We start from the raw sequence: 25,002 nt of genomic DNA, 5'->3' as shown, positions 1-25,002 counted from the left end.
TCACAAGATGCAGGACATTTCACATTCAGATATGTAATATGGTACAATACTTCACATTAGTAGATAGTGAGTGAGTGAGTGAGTTTAGTTTTATGCTGCACTCAGCAATGTTCCAGCTATATGGTGGTGGTCTGTAAATAATCGAGTCTGTACCAGACAATCCAGTGATCAACAACATGAGCATCAATCTGCGCAATTGGGAACCCATGACACGTATCAACCAAGTCAGCGAGTCTGACCACCCGATGCTGTTGGTCGCCTCTTATGACAAGCAAAGTCGCCTTTTATGGCAAGCATGGGTTGCTGAAGACCTATTCTACCCCGGAACCTTTATGGGTCCATTAGTAGATACAGGACAATACTTCCCATCACTAGATACAAGCACATACTTCCCATCAGTATACAAGAACATGGTCTGGTGAGTGTCCCCGCCTACTTACCCTCCATGTCATGGTGAGTGTCGATGTCAGAGTGAGTGTCCCCGCCTACCTAGCCACCTTGTCATGGTGAGTGTCGACGCCTATTTAGCCACCATGTCATAGTGAGTGTCCCTGTCTGCTTACCCTCCATGTCACGGTTAGTGTCCTCGCCTACTTAGCCACCATGTCATAGTGAGTGTCCCTGTCTGCTTACCCTCCATGTCATGGTGAGCGTCCCCGATTACTTAGCAACCATGTCATAGTGAGTACCCCTGCCTACTTACCCTCCATGTGATGGTGAGCCTCCCCGCCTACTTAGCCACCATGTCCTGGTGAGTGTCCCTGTCTGCTTACCCTCTATGTCACGGTGAGTGTCCTCGCCCGCCTACTTAGCCACCATGTCATAGTGAGTGTCCCCGCCTACTTACCCTCCATGTCATGGTGAGTGTCCCCGCCTGCTTAGCCACCATGTCATGGTGAGTGTCCCCGCCTACTTACCCTCCATGTCACGGTGAGTGTCGTCGCCTACTTACCCTCCATGTTCTGGTGAGTGTTCCCGCCTACCGAGCCGCCATGTCATGGTGAGTGTCGCTGTCTGCGCACCCATCATGGTCTGGTGAGCGTCCCCGCCTACTTACCCTCCATGTCATGGTGAGTGTTGACGCCTACCTAGCCACCATGTCATAGTGAGTGTCCCCGCCTACTTACCCTCCATGTCATGGTGAGTGTCCCCGCCTATCGAGCCACCATGTCATAGTGAGTGTCCCCGCCTATCGAGCCACCATGTCATGGTGAGTGTTCCCGCCTACCGAGCCACCATGTCATAGTGAGTGTCCCTGTCTGCTTACCCTCCATGTCATAGTGAGTGTCCCCGCCTATCGAGCCACCATGTCACGGTTAGTGTCCCCACCTATCGAGCCACCATGTCATAGTGAGTGTCCCTGTCTGCTTACCCTCCATGTCATAGTGAGTGTCCCCGCCTATCGAGCCACCATGTCACAGTGAGTGTCCCCGCCTATCGAGCCACCATGTCATAGTGAGTGTCCCTGTCTGCTTACCCTCCATGTCATAGTGAGTGTCCCCGCCTATCGAGCCACCATGTCATAGTGAGTGTCCCCGCCTATCGAGCCACCATGTCATAGTGAGTGTCTTCGCCTATTGAGCCACCATGTCATAGTGAGTGTCCCTGTCTGCTTACCCTCCATGTCATGGTGAGTGTCCCCGCCTATTTAGCCACCATGTCACAGTGAGTGTCCCCGCCAATCGAGCCACCATGTCATAGTGAGTGTCCCTGTCTGCTTACCCTCCATGTCATAGTGAGTGTCCCCGCCTATCGAGCCACCATGTCACGGTGAGTGTCCCTGTCTGCTTACCCTCCATGTCATAGTGAGTGTCCCCGCCCATCGAGCCACCATGTCACGGTGAGTGTCCCCGCCTATCGAGCCACCATGTCATAGTGAGTGTCCCTGTCTGCTTACCCTCCATGTCATAGTGAGTGTCCCCGCCTATCGAGCCACCATGTCACGGTGAGTGTCCCCGCCTATCGAGCCACCATGTCACGGTTAGTGTCCCTGCCTATCGAGCCACCATGTCATAGTGAGTGTCCCTGTCTGCTTACCCTCCATGTCATAGTGAGTGTCCCCGCCCATCGAGCCACCATGTCATGGTGAGTGTCCCCGCCAATCGAGCCACCATGTCATAGTGAGTGTCCCTGTCTGCTTACCCTCCATGTCATAGTGAGTGTCCCCGCCCATCGAGCCACCATGTCACGGTTAGTGTCCCTGCCTATCGAGCCACCATGTCATAGTGAGTGTCCCTGTCTGCTTACCCTCCATGTCATAGTGAGTGTCCCCGCCTATCGAGCCACAATGTCACGGTGAGTGTCCCCGCCTATCGAGCCACCATGACATAGTGAGTGTCCCTGTCTGCTTACCCTCCATGTCATAGTGAGTGTCCCCGTCTACCTAGCCATCATGTCATAGTGAGTGTCCCTGTCTGCTTACCCTCCATGTCATAGTGAGTGTCCCCGCCTATCGAGCCACCATGTCACGGTGAGTGTCCCCACCTATCGAGCCACCATGTCATAGTGAGTGTCCCTGTCTGCTTACCCTCCATGTCATAGTGAGTGTCCCCGCCTATCGAGCCACCATGTCACAGTGAGTGTCCCCGCCTATCGAGCCACCATGTCATAGTGAGTGTCCCTGTCTGCTTACCCTCCATGTCATAGTGAGTGTCCCCGCCTATCGAGCCACCATGTCATAGTGAGTGTCCCCGCCTATCGAGCCACCATGTCATAGTGAGTGTCTTCGCCTATTGAGCCACCATGTCATAGTGAGTGTCCCTGTCTGCTTACCCTCCATGTCATAGTGAGTGTCCCCGTCTACCTAGCCACCATGTCACGGTGAGTGTCCCCGCCTATCGAGCCACCATGTCATAGTGAGCGTCCCTGTCTGCTTACCCTCCATGTCATAGTGAGTGTCCCCGCCTATCGAGCCACCATGTCACGGTGAGTGTCCCCGCCTATCGAGCCACCATGTCACGGTGAGTGTCCCCGCCTATCGAGCCACCATGTCATAGTGAGTGTCCCTGTCTGCTTACCCTCCATGTCATAGTGAGTGTCCCCGCCTATCGAGCCACCATGTCATAGTGAGTGTCCCCGCCTATCGAGCCACCATGTCACGGTTAGTGTCCCCGCCTATCGAGCCACCATGTCATAGTGAGTGTCCCTGTCTGCTTACCCTCCATGTCATAGTGAGTGTCCCCGCCTATCGAGCCACCATGTCATGGTGAGTGTCCCCGCCAATCGAGCCACCATGTCATAGTGAGTGTCCCCGCCTATCGAGCCACCATGTCATGGTGAGTGTTCCCGCCTACCGAGCCACCATGTCATAGTGTCACTGCTTACCCTCCATGTCATAGTGAGTGTCCCCGTCTACTTACCCTTCATGTCATAGTGAGTGTCGACGCCTATCGAGCCACCATGTCACGGTGAGTGTCCCCGCCTATCGAGCCACCATGTCATAGTGAGTGTCCCCGCCTATCGAGCCACAATGTCACGGTGAGTGTCCCCGCCTATTGAGCCACCATGTCATAGTGAGTGTCCCTGTCTGCTTACCCTCCATGTCATAGTGAGTGTCCCCGTCTACCTAGCCATCATGTCATAGTGAGTGTCCGCGCCTACTTAGCCACCATGTCATAGTGAGTGTCCCTGTCTGCTTACCCTCCATGTCATGGTGAGTGTCCCCACTTCCTAGCCACCATGTCATAGTGAGTGTCCCTGCCTACTTACCCTCCATGTCCTGGTGAGTGTCCCTGCCTGCCAGTCCCACTGTCTCAGGAGCAGTGTCCGAGTAGCCAGGATCAGATGCTGAAGAACAGGACATAACACAAATGGAACATCACCAAATACATAATGTCTCCTCTCTCTCTAACTCTTTAATGTATTTACTTAATATTTGTCAAATAGGCATCACTCCAGCCCTGTGACAAGGCAGTCAGGGAATATTTGAGTCTGCCTACTCAATCTGCTCAATGGCCTCATAAAAGGAATAAAGGTTTCTGAAGAACAGTTCAAACCTAGAGTCCAGTGGACATTGAGAGGCCCACTCTACACTCATGAGATACAGAGTGAACTACAGCCAGTTTCTGGCAATCCTTACGTTCAACAGATGATTCAAGTCTGTGCAGTTTTAGTCTCAAACTATTTGAAACCTATATATAATCAATACTTCATTTGTCCAGTATAAAACAAGAAGATGTCACCAAGAAAAATCTCTGTGTTCAATACTTCCAGGATAAATTGAACCATTCCTAGGAAACACCACACCAACAATCATCACCAGGAAGACCTGAAGTAGAGGCAATGGTCATGTGCAGCTAGCACACAGCTCATAATAGTCATATCTCATTATCTTGCTTGTGCTTTATGAAAGTGGCAAATGGAGCCTCTATCATTCTCTTGATTTATTAGGACTTGTATACTTTTGAATCCATTCAAGTATGCCAACATGTCAGCACAACAAGAGGAAAGTCCAAGCTCACCTTATCATCAGGTGACACACAGAAGCTGGAGAGTTCCTCATCTTCATCCTGGTGAACAGATTCATCTCATAAGTGGTATAACATGCAATCACTCTCTGACTGGGTTACATACAAGGTCACGCTGAAATCTGAGTGAGTGAGTTTAGTTTTATGCCACACTCAGCTATCTGGTGCTGGTATGTAAATAATCGGGTATGGACTAGACAATCCACTGTCCAGTGATAAACACCATGAGCATCGATCTGCACAATCAGGAACCAATGATATGTGTCAACACAGTCAGCGAGCCTGGCCACTTGATCCTGCAAGTCGCCTCTTATGACAAGCATCGTCACCTCTTGTGACAAGCATTGGTTGCTGAAGACCTCTTCTACCCCGGATCTTCACAGGTCTGTTGAAATTTGAATTTCAGCAGGGATTTACAGGACGTGAAATTATAAGCTTGCAAACTAGGTACCCTCAAATACAGGACTCAAGGTAAAGCCCTGATTTCAGTAATATGCGAGTATATCAGCAAAGTTTGAGAACATATAAATATGGAGGAAATTACAGATACATCTCTTGAAAATGTTCAGCACTTAGTACAGTCTCATGGACATTTGTGTACAGTGACAGACTTAGGGTCCTAACTGGCAAAGTTAACAGAAGATCCTGGGTTGGATGGGAGGGAACTCTTGCTCAGGCAGAAATGGATTAAGATTAAAAAGCGTCTATACTTTGACGAATAAAACTCACCAGTCCAATAGTTTTGACAACTTTGCCCGTGTCTGTTTCCAGTATTGTGATCTTGGTGTTACAGGGACAGAACAGGTGCTTGCCATCATTGCTTACCTGCCAATATACATACGTCCCATGAATGATGAAACTCTTGGCTTTGGATACTCATACGAGCTACAAATCACTGCAGATTTTGTATATGATGCATTACACTTACCAGCAAAAGTATCGCATTAGTGACATTCAGTGCAGTTAAGCGAACTTGTTATATGGTATGATTCATAAAGTACATCATTATGATCATTTAAACAACACTTTAAACAGAAGTATCGAAAAGTACATGTTCAGTGCACCATTGCAACAAAGGAGCAATCTTATAATAAATCTATGACTGACTATAGTTTAACACCAGATTGATCATGCTGGATCAGAACATACTGCCTAAAGTGAGCAAGATAGTTTACTCTTACACTGCACTCTGTAATTTCCAGCCATGTGGTAGCGGTCCATAAATAATTGATTCTGAACCAGGCAATCCAGTGATCAACAGCATGAGTATTAGTCTAGGCAATTTGATATAAAGACATGTGTCAACCATGTCAACAAGCCTGACCACCAAACGCCGATTGTCGCCTCTTCTAATGTGAAAGTTCATGTACATCATGTCTAAAGATGATTATAGAAATATTAATGTGGCCTCAGAATTGGCAGATTTGAAACAGCATAATGGACAGTATTTATTCAAAAAAACAAGAATTACACCAAAAGCATGATTAGGGTATGATTACAGCTATCACTACAGGTGTTGATAACATAGGTATTAGTATATATCATTGGGTTTAAGAGGGCTCGTAAATTCCACTCTCCGCTCGTATTGACGATTAAAATTTGTTTTGGGCAAGTGAAAAACATAATTTGCTCATCCTAAAGGACAAGTGCATTTTTTCACCTAACTATTATTCAAAACAATTTAGAACAGATATCGTGCAGTGTGTTTTTTGTAACCTGAAGACTTTGAATATCATGACTGGCTGCTATAAAAAGGAAACTGACCAATGAGAAAATTCTTCACAACATGAATGTTACTGCTGTTGAATCAGAATAAGCTTTACTACTGGGAATTCCTTGCTTGTGATACCAATCATTTATCGTTGTCAACTTTTCCTCTTCGTTGATTTGTTTTTATTATTATACATAGGTAACTTGAAGGTTAGATGAAACACTTCCTATTTTATCATGGCAGCTAAACCGAAAATTAAACTAAACACATGAGGTGGAAACTTTGATATAACCTAATGTCTTAACAATTCTCACAGTTAGCTTCCCTCCATTTTGAGACAAGTCCTAATCGTTTCCATGGAAATCAAGAAAATGATACATCACAAAAACCTGTAAATAGCAAAAGGCACCACATTGGGGTGTGCCACAGATACCTACCAAGTTTAACTGAGAAATATTCGGAAGTTTTTGTTGTGCTCTGGAAACGAAACACACCTGTCAATATGAGACTAAGTCAGAAATGTTTCCATGGCAACCGAAAAAATAATAAATCAGAAAAACCTGTAAATAGCAAAAGGCACCACTTTAGGTTCTGACTGATATATCTACCAAGTTTTGCAGAAAAATATTGAATGGTTTTTGAGTTCCGTTCCGCAAACGAAGCCTATCCCTCCAATTTGAGACAAAGTCAGAAACCGAGAAAATGATAAAACATAAATTCCTGTAAATAGCAAAATGCACCACTTTGGGGTCTGCCACACATATCTATGGAAACGAAACACCCTTCTCACTTTTCATCCTCGATATCTCCAGGGTATACGTTCCGATAAGTCTCCACTATACCTTGGACGCATCTACGGCTCGGCCCGATAAATTTATTACCTCCCTTTGCTGTCTCCGCCTTCTCACAGTAGCCAATCAGCTAGGCCGCTGTTATAACTGATCTTGCCAGTGTCAACAAAGGTAGCGGTCACAACTGCAAAGGTTTGCTCGCTGTGCGTCCCAGATTTTAGGGAAATCATACAAACAATTTGACAGGTCCGAAACTTTAAAACAACATATGCAAGAACGCCTTCTACCTCTGCCAGAGAACCTCTGCATGGTTTCTGTTGCCAAGTATAATCGGTTAGATAATTAAAAAAACGAAAGTGAGTTGTGATTGGTTCGCTCTACTTCCCAGCGTAGACACCTGACTGGATCAAAAAACAGTCAAGGGAGGTAATAAATTTATCGAGCAGAGCCGTAGATGCGTCTAGGGTATAGTGGAGACTTATCGGAACGTATACCCTGGAGATATCGAGGATGCTCACTTTTGAGACAAAGTCCAAACGTTTCCATGGAAACCGATAAAACAGTAAATCACAAAAAGCTGTACATAGCATAAGGCACCACTTCTGATGATTCTGACTGATATATCTACCATGTTTTGCAGAAAAATATTCAACAGTTTTTGAGTTATGCTCCAGAAACGAACCCACCCCATCATTTGACTAAGACCAAAACGTTCCATGGAAAAAGAGGAAAAAGAAAAATGCCAAAACTCTGTAAATAGCAAAAGGCACAACCATAGGTTCAGTTACTGTATCTATCAATTTTGGTCTAAAAATATTGAATGGTGTTTGAGTTATGCTCCAGAAATAAAATGATTACGTATGAGGCGTCGACTATATCCCCCGCATTACAAGCCGGGGGGATAAAAAAAAACGCAGTCAAAAGAAATATGACACTGGAAAACAACAGCATTCTGTTCAAACAACATGGCTGACTGAGTTTGACTGGATGGAGTTCAATAAAGAATGACGATAGATGCAAGCTTTTGTGCACAGTGTGTCGCAAATATCCAAAGTTATCAGATCCAAAATCAAATCTTATAGTGGGATTGAAAGACAGTTTCAGGAAAGAGAGTTTAAGATTTCATGAGAAAAACAAAACACATATTCAATGTTGTGAACATGACAGAATTTGGGAAAAACCTGAAAGTGCACAATATGCCGAGGCAATGTGTAGAGTTGACGAAAATAATACTTTGGCATATGTAAAACTTCAAAATAATATTTTTCTTTTTCCTTGAAGTTCAGCAATCTTAAATGGTGAACAAATTCAATTTGTCACAGTCTTAGTTTGTACAGAAGACAAAGTAAATAATATTTATTGTAGTTTTATCCCAAGCAAACATTTTGAATTAAAATAATTTCATGTCACATTCATTGTGATACATGATCTATAGGGTAAGAACAATTTCAGAAAGACAAGTGAAAAGTTCATATTATTTGCCTTGTAGGGCATGTGCAGATCTTAAAATTTTTCGGGCCTGTTTAAATAATGTTCACAATGGCATAGAGCCCCATTTGCCCATACTCATAAACAGCAGACTGAGGGCACAGTCAAAACAGTGTCATATCATGATATGCTAGCCACGTTTTGTTAATCAAGGCCTCCTACACCTGTTGTGACAATGTACCAGCATAGTCTACAACTGCTAAGCCTGTGAATGATATTTGGCTTTAACTAAATAGTACTGTAATTAAACTGGCCAAAACTACTACTACTTACTTAACACCAAGGCTTTAGGTGTATGTTTTCCTTATGGTACAAAATGAACATCATATAGAGCTATATCTGATATGATTAATCAAACATCTCACCTGTATCCGACCGCCAGTGTAGAATGCTTCATATTTACTCACAATAGATAAGCTGTAAAAAAACCAAAGAAAAACAGTTGAATGAACAGTAACAATATGACTGTAAAGAGATTGTGACGTTTCAAAATGTTCTTTCATACTCATAGTGTCAGTTTCGGTTCCTTCCATTCCCCCACAATCCTTCTGCTGCAGATTACTGAGGTAAAACTAAGTGGTTCAAATTTCTTTACTATACTTTATTTTAGGGCTTTTAATTATTTTTCTGAGGCATCTAGAAAACTGTGTTAGGTTTTGTTAATAATTCTGGTATATGACAATGTATAAACATTTTCTCGGATGGGGGAACGGGAGAAACGCTCACCGTAATTTGACAACAGTAATCAGGAAGCAGTGTTACCAGTCACGGATAAATTAGTACTACTGGTATGATTATAAAATACGTTATCCGCGTATTTATGATGCTATGTCATCTGTTTACCACTATGTTTACCTTATTCGACCAATATTTCTTTTCCTCTGATAATCAAAGGGTTAGGGTTGGCTTGGGGTTAGAATAGAGTGGCCAACGTATTCAATAGCGGCTTCGTACTACTTGTTGTTGTTCAAACTGTACCGCAAACAAAATGTCCCAGTCATAAAAACACTAACTGGAATTAGCTAATGTACAGAATTGATCGAAAACTGAACATGCAGGACTACGCTTTCGAAGATTCTGTTACCAAGACTAGTTAAAGGAAAATGTCAGTCGAAATATGAGAATAACTTACTTCGATTTTAAAACACTCATAGCTACAAACGAACTTTGTAACTTCCACGAATACAGGAACAATATCCAGTCACATTATATTCAGGCATACAACGTGAACACACGTGGGGCAGACACTTCCGGTTTTCTAACTCATAACAGGGCTATTAAGGGACGTAAGCGATGTGCGGAGGTGAAGAGCAGCACTCCGCACGGCAACCCAGTTCGTGCCGCGTGTTATGTATTGTCAAATGTCATTTCTGCACATGCTGCAAATTTGTGCAAATATATGTGGTATGCAGTATCAACCCTATTTTATGTGAATATGTATTATATCCCAGAATTGGCCTGCTGTCCTGGAAACAGAAGAAACAAGTTGTGTTTTAAAGTTTTGTATCGCACATGAATCTACATACATGGATGTCTCTTGTCTGATGTTTGTCATGTTTATAAGGATCATGAATTTCACCAGTGTGTGAATGTCAACTGATAGTAAATTAAGCGCACGTAAGTTGTCTTGTAAGAAGTGCAGTAACGGGCGAAATGTCTTACAAATCTAGAACGTCCAAATTATCATTACATTGTTTTTCAGTGTCATGTCGAGAACACCATATATGGATATGACACGGTGTGGTGGAGGTTCATGATCGGATTATGTATGTCCTGTTTTATTTGTAAATTGCAAAGTATTTTACAGGATAGTTCCATCTATGGTGCAGTGACGTCAGTCAACGATGATGGAGTTCCTGGATACCATATGGCTATATGTACAATACGTACATTACCTGTAATTTGTTGTAGCTTTTCATCATTTGATTTCAAGTGTGTAGATACAGGAGTAATAACAGAAGCAATAGGAATGGAAAGCAAGAGTACTAATGCCGGATTTTTTTTTGCAAAAAAGTGTTGTGGAGATGGATAATACTGGTGAAAGTCGAATAACTTCTAACCAGGAGAATCCACAAGGACAAGCACAGAAATGGAGCAGCCAAAAGATTGTACGTGTTGTCTTTGACACTTTACACTAGTTTGATGGAAACACGAAGTCGAGAGAAAGGATCTTGAATCACGTTCTTACTTGATTGTTTGTTGATTTTACAGCAGTGTTGCAGCGGTCTGTAAAACAATCGAATCTGGACCAGACAAACCAGTGATCAACAGCATTAGGCACGATCTACGCAACTCGCAACAATGACATGTGCCAGCGAGCCTGCCCATCCAAGTTTGTGTGTCCTCTCATGCGGCATTCATCAGATGCTGATAACCAATTCTAACCCGAAACGTCAGGGGCGTTCTTACAGCCAATATAAAGATTGTAGAACTGGTTTAATATGCCCTGAAGTGGTGATTTTGAATTCGAAGCCATTGCGCAGTAATTTCTGTAAATGTAAACTGGTAATACACTAGAGATTAAAGTGACAGTTTCTAACAATACTGAATGCATCTTGCTATAACTTCAGTAGACTCTCGTCTCTGTTTTGTTAGCTAATCGACAGGAGATTGCTGTTTCAGTAGCCTAGTGTTCTCTGTACGAGGATCAACAAGCACACTTCCCGAGGTATAGGTTCTGTTTTTAGAAGATGATGGTAGCCTTTATAACAGGCCTTGCTTCCTGACTTTCCATTTTTAACCTTCCCATATAGTCATATGAAGAGAGTGATGATTTGGAATTGTCATTACGAACTGTGGTCTTGACGACAACTTGATCCCTGTTTGTATAGTGTTCAATAACTTCACGTGGGCGATAACTAACTGCCTAGAACACATAGCGTCTCGTGGTTGTACAGAGATAATCATAACAGCATACATGTTGTGCACGCAGACGCAAATGTGCATTCTTCCTACAAGTGATATTACGATTTTTTAACCGAAGCGAGGTAATTACGTTGCCAACCTTTGCTCGCTTCGCTCGCGTACAAGACATCTGGTCATATTCCCCACCCTGCGCAATCCCATTTGCGCTACGGTTTGCCTGTGGTGAGGCACACACCCAGCTCCATGTGTATGACATGGACGACATAGAGTAGACAGGTCGGTGTGACCCTTGAACCCATTAGATGATACATGGGTAGGTGGGAAATGTTCACCTTGGTTATAGCCTGTTTCATATAACTTGCCACCAAACACCCGGTGTATCAATGGACAATATCAGTTTCAGCCAGGAGAGGGGTAATGAGGTAGATTTACGTTTACAATCATTATTTGTATCTCCAGAATTTACCAATGCAGTATGTGGTAACATTTCAGATTTACACTGTCTCATGCATCCTGACATGATTAACAGGAACCTCCTTATGTAAAACCGATTAGGTCTCCATGTCACGTAAGTTGAATATTGGTCAGCCATAAATCCCAACTGTATCATATATGTACGTGAATGCACCCTACACTGCACAGATCCTGCATGAATACCAACACTGTTAGTACTGTGCACGTGACACGCTCACATGTTCAACAGGTCATGTTCACACGCACGCACAGTCATACGGAAAAACGACCGACAGTGCTCTTTTTTCCTGTTTGGTCAACATGCAAACCCATATGGCCAGGAGGTCACATCAGGTAGGGTTCAAAGGCAAGTGTGATATTGGGATGATAATAGGCTGCCTGTCATACCTCTCTCATTTGTATCAGTGGTGGCGGTGTGTAGAGAGGCTGAAACCGTCGTGATGATTCACCTGCTTAACTGCTCCAACAGGGTTGCTGGAGAGGGACTGATGGAGGGGGAAGATTTATCCCACCAAAGGGTGTGTCACCGGAACTGGCCACGCCTCAGTATATTGCTGGGATCACTCACCTTAGCAGCAGTGTTACTTCTCACCATCAGCCCAGCCGCACGATCCGTCCTCCACACGGACTATCCCTACCAATCACACACTCCTGTAACCTCCGCGGCAACTGACCGTCAACCCGGATCGCTAAGAGGGCAAACAAGTAGATATATCCGTAAAACATCTGTCTGGGATGACATGTTGTCGGAACATTGTGATATAACTCCATCCACCCGTCTAGACTGCCACCCTGTGGGGAATCTATCCCATTCTGCCTGCCAGAGCCGAGGATGTTGTTGGAACGATGTGGGTGGTCTGTCACCCACCTGCTTTTACCCTGCTAACTACCCCACATATACAATAGTGCAGAAGCAGATCTACGGGCCGGTGACTCTACAAGAACGCCACGATACCCTACACCAACAATATCCACCACCTAACTGTGTCCATAGTCCACCTGTCCACTACGTCGCTCAGGATACGGGTGAGTCAGATACCAATGTGGGAGGGTAGGTCTGTATGCCGGCTGCCTGCAAATAATCAAATCTGGATCAAATAAACTAGTGGTTAATGTCATAAGCATCGATCCACGTCCTCGGGATACCAAGACCCACAATCAGCATTTTCACTGACCCTGACTCTGAGATGTTTAGTCATCACATACGATCAGTACATGTTGCTTCAGTTGTTACCATGATGCACGACAAGGGACTTCCGGTGTAGATGTCATTGTGAACCCCGTCGGATATGTCTCCATCATCTGTCTTGCTACCATTTGGTATTATTCAGATAACCGACGCAACATCTGAAAGGTGGGAGGAGTAGGGAGAAATTAATCAGCCATACACATACAATAGCATTCCTGAACCAAACAATAGCATTCCAGAACCAAACAAAAGACATTCCTACAGGCTCAGCCTTAAAGAATGTAGGTTCATTACATTATGAATGACATTCCATAGGTTCAGTGGGTACAACAAAAGAAATTTCTACAGGCTCAGCCTTAAAGAATGTAGGTTCATTACATTATGAATGGCATTCCATAGGTTCAGTTGTTACAACAAAAGAAATGTCTACAGGCTCAGCCTTAAAGAATGTAGGTTCATTACATTATGAATGGCATTCCATAGGTTCAGTTGTTACAACAAAAGAAATTCCTACAGGCTCAGCCTTAAAGAATGTAGGTTCATTACATTATGAATGACATTCCATAGGTTCAGTTGTTACAACAAAAGAAATTCCTACAGGCTCAGCCTTAAAGAATGTAGGTTCATTACATTATGAATGGCATTCCATAGGTTCAGTTGTTACAACAAAAGAAATTTCTACAGGCTCAAAAGAAATTCCTTAAGGATCGCAAGACATTCCTTAAGGAGCGTAGAGCAGGTCAAAGACATTCCTTAAGGAACGTAGGAGTAACCATAGGGGTGAAACGACATTCCTACAGCTGCCCCTCAGGTATATACAGGTGCGCTAACTCTCAATCCATAAACACGGCATTTGTCTATACACATTCCTTCTATACAAATATCAAATTCTTATAGATTTTCATTGTTTCATGTAAAATATGCAATACAAGTTGTGTTACACTCCATTTAATCATGCTCAATTCAAAATCCGTTTTACATGCGTACAAGAGTCATGTAACGATGCCGTGAAAGGGTTAATCGCACGTATTCACCACATGCGGCAATCTCTCCCGTGTACGCTCAAACACCATGTTTACAAAACGATAAAATGTAGGTCGCCTATCTCGCTTCGCGTTGCATACACAATATTATAATCTCACTCCCGAGTAGTGCATAAAATTCAAACACAAAGTACACTACTCGGACAGTGAGTCGAATTCAAGTCATAATGCTGGTTGTTTCGTCTTGCATACTCATACCTAGACTTGTTTATTAGAACAGTGAGGTAAATTCAGCTTTAATCATTCAGTTTGTTTTACACTCCTAGTCGTGCTTGTTTAACACAGCCAGGTGCATTCACACCTCATGCTGTCATCACATGCTTTCATAACGTATATGATATAGTTCGTTCAACTTTGCCTTGTGCTAAATATACTCACAAGTTGTTCTAGTCTGGTTGTTGCGTAAATAATGACTAAGTTTATTTCAGTTGATGCCTGTATTTGATGTTCGAGGTTGACTAACAGTATTCATAGCAGTATATCACGATTTTTATCAATAAAACATGACTGGTTAAACTTTTTCAAAGCAGGTTAAAAAATAGCATATCACGATTTTTAAATATCACAACTAAAAACGTGACGGACGAATTGTTTTACTTTTATTTATCTATGACTAGTGATGTTTTTGGAAAACATATGATGGGTATATGTCATCAAAATGTTTTGAAATTGCAATAAAGAAGTTAGCACGACTTGTAAATTTTTATTGAAATGATTCATATATGGTTTGCTGCGAAACTGCGTTTTACCAGTTTTGTTTCATGATAAATATGCGAAGTGTAGATGTAAACTTCATTCTGCATCTACTACACTCCATTTACCATTGGCTGAGTTTTATAAGGTTAAGTCAGACGGAGATAAATTTGACTATATGTTTTTGGATAAGTCTTCACAAGAATTTAAACTGTGCGATTTTGATAAAATTGGTTTAAAGGAGGCATTGATTTACTTTTTGGAAGTCCACAATTATTTTTATTTATTATTGAAACCAATTTCAAACACAATAAGTAAGTCATTTCTCCAATTTACTCTTTGTCCTGACGACGAGTTTCCCGCTCTGTTTGAGGGAGACCTCCACCAGGGTATACATGTATTAAGAATAAGATTAACTGTAGAAGACAAAATATTTTATTTTACGCATTGTGAAGTCAACGGAATTTGGACAAAGATTATTAGAGGAAATGCAGAGCGAGAGATCCAACGAACGAACCGATATTTTCCATGAAGGTAAGTTAATTATCGTTTTTAATCATACATGCAGAAATGTATCACTTGTCTAACAAGAATATTCTGGTTCATGCTCTATGTCATGGAATTGTACTGCATAAATAAATAAATATAGTTCAACACCCTTAAGTGTGGCGGCAAACTTTGTCCTCACGTTTAAAACATATTACTCAAAGTAAAGCAAATAATAAATAAAACTTACATAAAGTCGAACAAAAGAGTGTTTGCATACACACTCCGCTGTTGTCATGTCAGAGATGCTTTCTTGTTTTTGTTTTTTTTGGTTTTTTTTTTGGTTTTTTTTTTGGTAATAATTTCAGTGTTCGTCTTTCCAGTTTCACTGAACAATCGGTCTTTAAACACAATTTTTCACATCACTTTTCAGGATAGGTTTCACATTCACAGAGTGATTAGTACAATATTTCCTTTGGAATATATCAACAGTTTTTTCCCTTATAAATCACGAAAAGTCCTTCTTTCATGAGAAAGTATCATTTACTTAGCATCCCCACACTTTTGTAATCATGTCAGGTTTAAACATCAGTTATAATCTACATATACAGTGAGGTTTCTGGCACCATGTATGAGTTATGCAAACATACTGATCAAATATCGTGATGCTTTCAGGGTCACAGGTAGCACGAACTTTTTATTCTAAGTAGGTAACGTAGTTTTACGAATCCTTTCAGTGGAAATCACTCAGATGTCAACTAGTGAAAAAAACATAATACATCTCACGCTATATATGCTGTAACGTTCATCGCACACCGACCTCTACCCAGCGCATTTTATACCAACCGATAAACTATAAATGTATCGCAAGTTTTCGTCGTATTGTCGGACACGTGTAAGCGTTATACAACAAATATCACGACTATCACGACTTTGTTAAAAATGTTACGAACAGGATTTTGCAATGCCAATAGGTTTAGTATATAAGACAAAAAACATCCATGCATTATAAGCGTTGTGTCTGTTCTGTTGATTTCACCTGTAACATTTGGCTTTGAGATTATTTATTTTTTATGCTAAGCATCAAATTTCTCTTTCTGAACATACCATTCCATTTATATTTTAAATCAAATTAGAAATTATCAACACTGTCTTATCTTTTCCCTGTTCATACATCCATTATTTTGTATGAAACTCAAAATTGCGAAATTAGTGTCACAGTTGATTTAAGGAAGGATCTGTGGAACAATTTATATGAACGGAGGTATTCGCAAATCCAGCAACATTACTAGAGGTAAGTTAAACCTTTTCAGCATTCGGAAGAAATCGTATCTTGCAAAGAGTTCGCGTAACTAGGCTACATGTTATTCTCCTATGAATTGTCTAGATGTATCAGGTATCAACATTATAAATTTATATGTGCCGCAATTCAATAGGCTTATAACACACACGTTCGCTTGTTATGGGTATAAAGGTTACGCTGGGATCAAATAGCTTCTTGTATGGTTCACATTCTGTCGCACTGTATTTCGATGTAGAAGTTGAAACTGCATCGTGCAGTCCTTAAAAGCTAAACATCTGTTTATTTTCATTTGAAAATATACTTGTATAGTAAGATTTGTTATAATGATCAATTTGTATTATACTGTGAATACAAATGGTTTAATCTAGTTATATTCACAGTAAAGAAAACAATCTGTAACATTTCGAACAGGTTCTTTATAAGTTGTTAAATTCCCCACATGTTTCAAGCGATTTGTGTACATGTGTTCTTCCTTAATGAAGTTTTGACTTTCATGTTGATCTATATTTCTGATGTTTGATTGGTGCATGTGTTTCGCGTGACGATGTTTTGAGCATGTGCACTCCTCTTATTGAGCGACATTGAATTTGTCAATCAAACCAGTTAGCTATATAAATACTGAAAGGGTAAATAATAACGACTCACAGTTACAGTATTGTTTACTGTTTTGTTGGTTGTAAATAGTGAACTGCTATTTGCAAGTAAATATAAACAGAGATCGCATGCTCCCTGTCAAGGCACATACATTGTCACATCTTGGAGCTGTGTATCCGAGGGTCATGATTAAGATATTGCATAGGTCTTGGGACGACTAAAGGATAAACGTTCCGTACATTCACCAGGAGATTCGAACCTACACCCACCCTTTTACAGTCTATCATTTTACACAACTGAGTTAAATTCGTAACTGGTTCAGAAATGTTAATTTACTGAGTCTGGTTTGTAAGAATAGTACTGTGCAAAACCGATATTAGTACATGTATCGCCAAATAAACTTAAAGCATGTGTTATGAGTTTAGTGTTTACTTACAGTCAACAAAGTTATTTGGAATTCCTCTGGCCTAGACGTCAGCCGCTACCGTATTATGTACGATCACGTTTGAATGAATGACAAAGCTGTAACTTGTAATCTATAGCTCAATCTTCTCTGCAGGCAAGAGATTGTTAGCTAGATGGTTTTCAAACAAAACGTTTACAAATCCAGCTATATGGTAACGATGTACCCCAGTGATCAACAACATGAGCATTGATATGTGCAACTGGGAGACGAAGTCAGCGAGTCTGACCACACAATCCCTTTAGTCGTCTCTCACGACGTGGATAGTTTGTGCGAAGCATGGGTTGCTGAAGACCTATTCTAACCCAGATCTTCACGGGTCTATGTGTATGGGTAAGGGAAAATGGTTCTTATGTCACATACACTGAGATTAATCACAAGCATCACTGTTCAAAGATAATTTCTTTATTTGATATCACACCATGAGAAAGGAAATGCGAACCAGGTGGTTACCAGTCCGTAGGTTGTCCGTTGCCTAAGTTGTGTGCTCCTGCTGCTGACACTGTAATACGGAGAAATGTGAATTTGCCATCTATGTACTTCAGTCTATATATTTAATTATAATCACTGGAAATACGCTGCCTCACACCCATTAAGATCTTTCCCAGCAGATTGTGACCACGCCAGCTTAATTCATTCCTAATCCTAGTATCTGATAGGGAGAGTCCAACTCCCCATATTCTGTCGTATGGGGATGCCTCTACTAACACCTTAGGGTATGTGTTTAGCAACAGAGACTTAAGTTCTTCAGACTGAGTGAATTTGGCATAATTGGCTCTTTCCACCACTTGTGGACTTATCGTATGCCAGACGGTGGGATTAAAGTTCTTCACGCGTTTACCTAACTGTTTCTGTTCAGATGGAGATGATGAATTCAAAATACACTCAGAAATAAATGTATCTCCAAATGTCAAAGCTTTGCAATACATATAGTACTGCTCAGAACAGTTAAAGGTTTTCCCATCCACTTCCATCTTTACAAGATAGTGTTGACTGAAAGGACTGTTTCTCGAATAGAAGTACACACAGCGTTCATCTTCAACAGTTCCCATGTTGCTGAATAAAGACTCGCCACGCGAATAGGGCGTTGGTCTGCTTACACGGCTTGGTTCTGAATATGGCGGTGGTGGTGACATAATGGTACCCGGTTTGTTCATGGGAGTGGGTGACGTTGCCCGTCCATGTCCAGTCATTGGAATTGTAGCATGCAGTGGGACACTGCTAGAGAAGCAGGTGAGGAGCTGTCTTGGGATTGTCTCGTAATCATCAAGTGTGGCCGTGTACTCCTTTGAAGAGCCGAGGAATGCTTTGAACACCTCTGATGTCATTGAGATGGTCTTTTTCATACCTTGCGAATTCCAGTTGGACAGATGCACATACACTACCCCATTGAAGTAGTTGATACTTAGATAGTGTTTGTCAGCAAACTGATAGACGGCTTCAGCAGCAGTAGTAGACATCATGCAAGAAGACTTGATCAACAACCAGAGAGACGTTGTGCTTGTAAGTGGTGAGTGGTTCTATTAATGCTCAAGATTTTTTATCATGTGATGTTCGAAATCTTTCTGGAAGCTTTGAAAACTTGCAAACTCATGTTTTATATAACCTGAAACTAATCCACGTGATATTACAGAAATAAATCTGAAAACTCATGATTTTCTATAAGGTATCACATGACAGTGCCATTCATCAAAAGGTTTATATAATCTGAGAAAACACAACCCTCTTTTATGACTCGACATGAGTTTACAAATTGTGTTATTATCCAATTTTACTAACTCATCCTCACGTGATGGGTGTGAGCTAGTTTCGTCATGACATCTATTCAGATCTTGCACATGGAACATATGAAAATAGGTTTTCTATTGAATTCATCATCACGATGTAGTTCGTCAGTGACAATCAGTTTTACCTAGTCATCTTGAACTTTAGAATTTGATTCAAGAAACGTATTCTATGGTGGGTATCTTTCTCAGGATACCTTATCCTCACGAAACCATGTGGACTTATGCAAGTGAGGGTATAAAAGGTTCGAACTTTGTCCTTTCTTATCACACCACATCATCTCCCATCACGCTTGAAGACTGACTTGTCTCTACACTTGAAGAAGACAAACTGACCTTAGTGGTATTTGTGTTGACGATTTGACAACAGTAAGGTAAGGATGTGTTCATTGAAAGAGAGTATGTGACATTACTGGTAATAGTGATAAGAAAGAGTGTTATTTTGTTTCACCTGAAATATTTTACATATACCCAGTTAACAAAGTTTGGTAGGAGCAACGTGGGTTCAATGACACTAGACCTTCGTCTGTATAACAATGAGACAACCATAAACACTAGATTGCACTGTACGCTACTTCACTATAGTAGTATATAGGGTGTTGGCTACATATGCTATTTTTTCTTTTACACAGGTTCTGAGCTGTTATGCATACTATTCTTGGTGAATAACCTCATAATGTCAAACCATACCACATGCCCAGTGTACGTTTGTAGTCATTGCAATGTCCGCTTTAGACATAAATCCAGTTTAGTACGTCATCTTCAGAATTGTGGTAGAACAGGTTCTTTATTTATATGTCAATTTTGTCAAAAGGCTTTTAATCGGAAAGATAATTTGAATCAACATGTCAAAACCTGTAAACAGAGAGTTGTCTATGGTCGTCAATGTCCACACTGCTTTAAGCAGTTTTCAAATGAAACTGATTATCAAAACCATCCCTGTGTAGGTTCATGTTCAAATAATGTTTCTGCTCATACCTGTCCAACCTGTGATCAATCCTTTCCCACCTCAAAGGCTTTGCGTATGCACAAAAGTCAATCAGGTCATGATATGATAGGACATGGTAAAGGAAGGGCTAAGAAAAAGTCTAAGCCAGCAACAGTGTCTGTAGCACCCCCTGATTCACCTCCTGTTTCCACTGCTCCTCCCGCTTCCTCCCACCATCCTAGTCAACCCAAAGATCATTCAAAGCCATGTTCTACTGAAGCTTTACAGGGTGATGTTAGGGAATATGACTTCAAAGGTAGGGGTGCAACTGATGCATTAGAATTTCTAGTCAGTGAACAGGGCAATATCATTTCATCGCTAGAATCAGAAATACATGAGAAAAAATCTGTGAAATGGGGTTTGTGTTTACACATTAAAATGGAAAAACCAAGTGATGATGGTGCATCAAATTATCATGAAGCCTATTTTAGAAGTGAAATGCAGACAGCTACAGTAGGGAGCGATCTGATTGAGCAGTATTTGGAAGCTATGAACAAAATGCTTCAAACTTTAGATGATTATGAAGGGGTTCATTCTGGTTTAAATGTGTCCGCCATTGTGCTTTTGAAACTCACTGTGGTCAAGTTTGCTCCATTTAGTGGAGGCACTTACATCCCATTACCACCAGCACTGGCAAAGCATACTTACTGCATTACCAATGTTAAAAATGAGGATAATAATTTATGTTTTCCCTTATCCATTCTTGCCAAATTGTTCCCATCTAAAGTCAACAAAGAAAGACAAAGTCATTACCTTCCCTATTTGAATCAACTGAATTTAGAAGGGTTCACTTTCCCTATGTCCTTGAAACAAATTCCTCGGTTTGAACAAGTGAATCAGTTGTCCATCAATGTGTATGGTTTTGAAGATGGTACCTTATACCCAATGTTCATCAGTGAGGTTCTGGATGTAGAAAAAAACAGACAGGTGGATTTGTTACTACTGTCAGAAGAAAGTGAACCCGATGATTTTGTAGGGGTGTTAGGATTAGAAGACCATGAGGAAGCCATGGAGATTGACAAGAGCCCAAACATGCATTACTGTCTGATCACTAGACTGAATGGCTTAGTCAGATACAGAAAAGGTGAAAAAAACATGTGCTTTGTTTGTAGAAAATGTTTATGGTCATTTTCATCCAAGACAAGGTTGGAAGCTCACAAAACGTACTGTTACACAAAGGCACAGAGGGTTGATTTACCTAAACCTGAAGAAGCAGTGTACCAGTTTGGTTTAAGATCACAAAGCAAAACTGAAAGAGCGAAGTTTCTGATTGTAGCTGACTTTGAAAGTTTATTAGTGCCTGAACAGGGAAATACGTCTCGTCTGAATCGGCATGTACCCTGTGCTTATGCCTACAAGGTGGTGTGTACTGATGAACAATATTCTAAACCTATTCAAACTTATGTAGGTCAAAATGCTGCAGAACATTTCATTGAAAACATTTTAAAAGAATATGATGAAATTATGAATCTGTTTGATTCTGTTAAACCTATCCAGCTCACTGAACAAGATCAACGTCTTATAGCTAGCACAACCCATTGTGGATTGTGTGGAGAGCTGCTGGGATCTGATAGGGTGTTAGACCATGACCATTTGTCAGGGAAATTTCGTCAGGTTTTGCATAATAAATGCAATCTAAATTTTCAGTTAAGGAAGAAGGTGGTTGTCATGTTTCACAATTTGGAACATTATGATGCTCATCTGTTGCTAGAGGTGGCTCAAAAATTTGGTGATCGTGAGATCACTGTCATACCCCATACCACTGAGCAATTTCTGTCCTTCACGGTTGACAAACATTTAGTCTTTTTGGATTCTTACAAATTTTTACAGAGTTCATTAGAGGCTCTAACTCAAAATCAGCTGAAGAAAGGAGAGGATACATTTGTGTATTTGAATGAACATTTTGGAGGCAAGGCTCATCATCTCACAAGAAAACTAAACTTTCCCTATGAATATATGCAATCCTGGAACACTTTAGAGGAGACATCTTTGCCTCCCAAAGAGAGCTTTTACAGTTCACTCAGTGAACAAAGTATCAGCGATGCAGATTATGCATATACACAACAATTATGGGAAACATTCCAGTGCCAAACCATCAGTGATTTCACGAGACTGTATGTCAAAACAGATGTATTACTGCTTACAGATATCATTGAGACTTTTCGAACAGGTTGCTTGAATGATTATGGGCTAGACATTTGCCATTACTATTCCATGCCTGGTTTCTGTTTGGACGCAGCTATGAAAATCACGGGAGCAAAATTGGATCTATTCACAGAGGTTGACACCTACAATTTCATTGAAAATTCTATTCGTGGTGGAGTGTCAGTCATTGGTAAGAAATATGCTGAAGCCAACAATGACCATATGGAACAATCTGACCCAGAGAAAGACACTTCCACCCTTCTCTACTTTGATGTGAATTCATTGTATGCCACTGTCATGTTACAACCTCTCCCCATTGGAAACTATCAATTCATCCCATCCACAGAGTTCAGTAAGATAGACTGGTACAATGTAGATACTCAGGGTGATACGGGTTATATCTTGGAAGTGGATTTGATGTATCCTCCTCACTTACACAAATCTCATGCAGCTTTCCCTATGGCTCCAACTCATGATGATATCTCTTTTGGGGAGTTTTCAGAGAAACACAAAGAATTGCTGGCTCATTTCCTCAAAAAAGACATGGATAAACTTCCTACAAAATCATCTGGTAGAAAACTGTTTTGTACCTTGAAAGACCGTACCAATTATGTGGTTCATTTCAAAACCTTACAGTTGTATCTAAAGCATGGTATAGTGTTACAGCAAATACACAGAGTTCTCAAATTTACCCAAGGCCCATGGTTGAAGCCCTATGTGCAGCTCAACTTGAGAAATCGCAAAAATGCAAAGGACGATTGTGACAAAGATCGTTACAAACTGATGAACAACTGTGTGTTTGGACGTTTCTGCATGAATAAACGCAAACACAAAACAGTGCAGCTGGTCACCCAACAAGCAAAACTTCAAAAACTGTGTGCAAAATCCAACTTCAAAAACTTCAAAATTTATTCAGAGGATGTGGTGGCAGTAGAAATGGAAAAGGTGTCTGTTCTATTAGATCAGCCTATTACTGTTGGGTTTACCATTCTGGACTTGGCCAAATATGAAATCTATTCATTTTACTATGACATTATGCAAAATCAATATGGACATGAACATTTGGATTTGCTCATGACCGATACTGACAGTCTGTTCATGCAAGTCCATGCCCCTCCGCATGAACCTCTCCTGGACCCCTATGTTTTTATGAAGCGAAACTTGGAGTTATTTGACACTTCCAATTATGCACCAGAAGATCCAAAAGGATTGTATTCTGAACACAATCGCAAAGTCACTGGGAAGATGAAGGATGAAGCAGGTGGAAACATTATTTTAGAATTTTGTGGTTTGAAAAGTAAGATGTACTCTTTCTTAATGCAAAACGACAAAGAACTCATGGAGAAAAAAACAGCCAAAGGTATAAAGAAATCTGTCATCAAAAAATTTCTCAGACATGAAATGTTTAGAGACTGTCTGTTTGATGGGAAACCTGTCTCATGTTCCTTTAATCTCATTAGGTCACATAATAACACTCTGTACACGGAACATCATACCAAAGTAGCATTGACAGCCATAGACAACAAACGTTTTATTTTAGAAGATGGTATTTATAGTGTTCCTTATGGTTATTCACCAGAATAATTGCTTACTGAACCATTAGGAAAGCAGTAGATGAAATCATAGTCAAGGAAATCAACCTCAGGTATGTTCCACTTTGTGTTTCCACTTCTTTAAAATTATGTTCCTAATTATAGACTTGAACATCAACTTTTTAGTTTGAGATTGCAGTTTCCATGTCTGTTCTTTTTTTCATTCACAGATGGAACAACCATCATATATCTGCACTACCTGTCACGGCTATCTACCTGTGGATGCTGATGGGGAAGACAGTTCAGGACTGTTTACGTGTGTCTATTGCAATACCAAGCTGAAATACACCTACCATAGATTCATGGTTCATACTGCCACCTGTCCTGTGAGAATACAAGTGCATAAGAAGAAATATGAGAAAAAGCCACGTGTGTGCACGTGTCATAGGACACACCACAATGACTGAAGGTGTTATTCATCCACTGTGTGTGTTTATGTGCACGATGATGTGCTAATTGCTCTATGAGTCACTGAGCAAAGACAACGAGAAGAATAAAAATGTCATTTATGTGTTTATTGAAAAAAGCATGAACACTACAGAACCTCTAATGCTCTCAGCTTTGTTGCTCCAGGCACACCATTAACTGGTTTTCCTTTGATATATAAAATCTTTGACTGACTTTTGTGTTTTGTTCTTCTTTTCAACAGTTGTTTTGGCGCATGCAAGCGCTTTAACAGTTTATGAAACTTATTATATCCTGGTGGTGTATGTTTCCTCTTAGGAGACAGGATCATAAACCGAATTAAGTCCACAATGTTGGTACCATACAACACTTTTCCACTCTCCAACACCAGTTGCAAATTTTCTGTTAATCCAATGTTTCCAGCTGTAATATTGTTTTTCAAAAAGAACCACATTGACATCAGCTTGCCAACAGAATTTGAAGATGAAATGCCTTGAATGAGTTGATCTGGAACTCGTAACA

The 25,002-nt window shown here is 41.0% G+C and overlaps 3 protein-coding genes and 1 pseudogene across 3 annotated transcripts in view; 3 read left to right on the top strand and 1 right to left on the bottom strand.

Annotated features, from left to right (window-relative positions):
* The window catches only part of LOC137284931 (transducin beta-like protein 3), a 36,768-nt gene extending 27,014 nt beyond the window's left edge, over positions 1–9,754 (bottom strand). The window contains exons 1-5 of the mRNA XM_067816983.1: positions 9,589–9,754; positions 8,822–8,873; positions 5,196–5,291; positions 4,461–4,508; positions 3,709–3,786 (exon numbers count right to left, since the gene is read on the bottom strand). Coding sequence (XP_067673084.1) covers positions 3,709–3,786; positions 4,461–4,508; positions 5,196–5,291; positions 8,822–8,873; positions 9,589–9,608 — 294 coding nt within the window. The 5' untranslated portion in view covers positions 9,609–9,754. The remainder of the gene's footprint in view (positions 1–3,708; positions 3,787–4,460; positions 4,509–5,195; positions 5,292–8,821; positions 8,874–9,588) is intronic.
* LOC137283526 (adenosine receptor A3-like) overlaps positions 1–25,002 on the top strand; it is a 147,450-nt gene that overhangs the window by 60,744 nt on the left and 61,704 nt on the right. The window lies entirely within an intron of this gene.
* Positions 12,236–25,002, top strand: part of LOC137283203 (lysosomal alpha-glucosidase-like) — a 30,102-nt pseudogene continuing 17,335 nt past the window's right edge.
* On the top strand, positions 19,639–24,696 carry LOC137284930 (uncharacterized). Its single transcript, XM_067816982.1, has 3 exons — positions 19,639–19,724; positions 19,983–24,128; positions 24,246–24,696. The coding sequence occupies exon 2, from the start codon at positions 20,027–20,029 to the stop codon at positions 24,065–24,067; it is 4,041 nt and encodes a 1,346-aa protein (XP_067673083.1). The 5' UTR covers positions 19,639–19,724; positions 19,983–20,026; the 3' UTR covers positions 24,068–24,128; positions 24,246–24,696.

This window comes from Haliotis asinina, chromosome 5, assembly GCF_037392515.1.
Source record: "Haliotis asinina isolate JCU_RB_2024 chromosome 5, JCU_Hal_asi_v2, whole genome shotgun sequence".
Lineage (NCBI taxonomy): Eukaryota > Metazoa > Mollusca > Gastropoda > Lepetellida > Haliotidae > Haliotis > Haliotis asinina.
The sequence above is the reverse complement of the archived record's forward strand: the minus strand, read 5'-3'. Positions and strand labels throughout refer to the sequence as shown.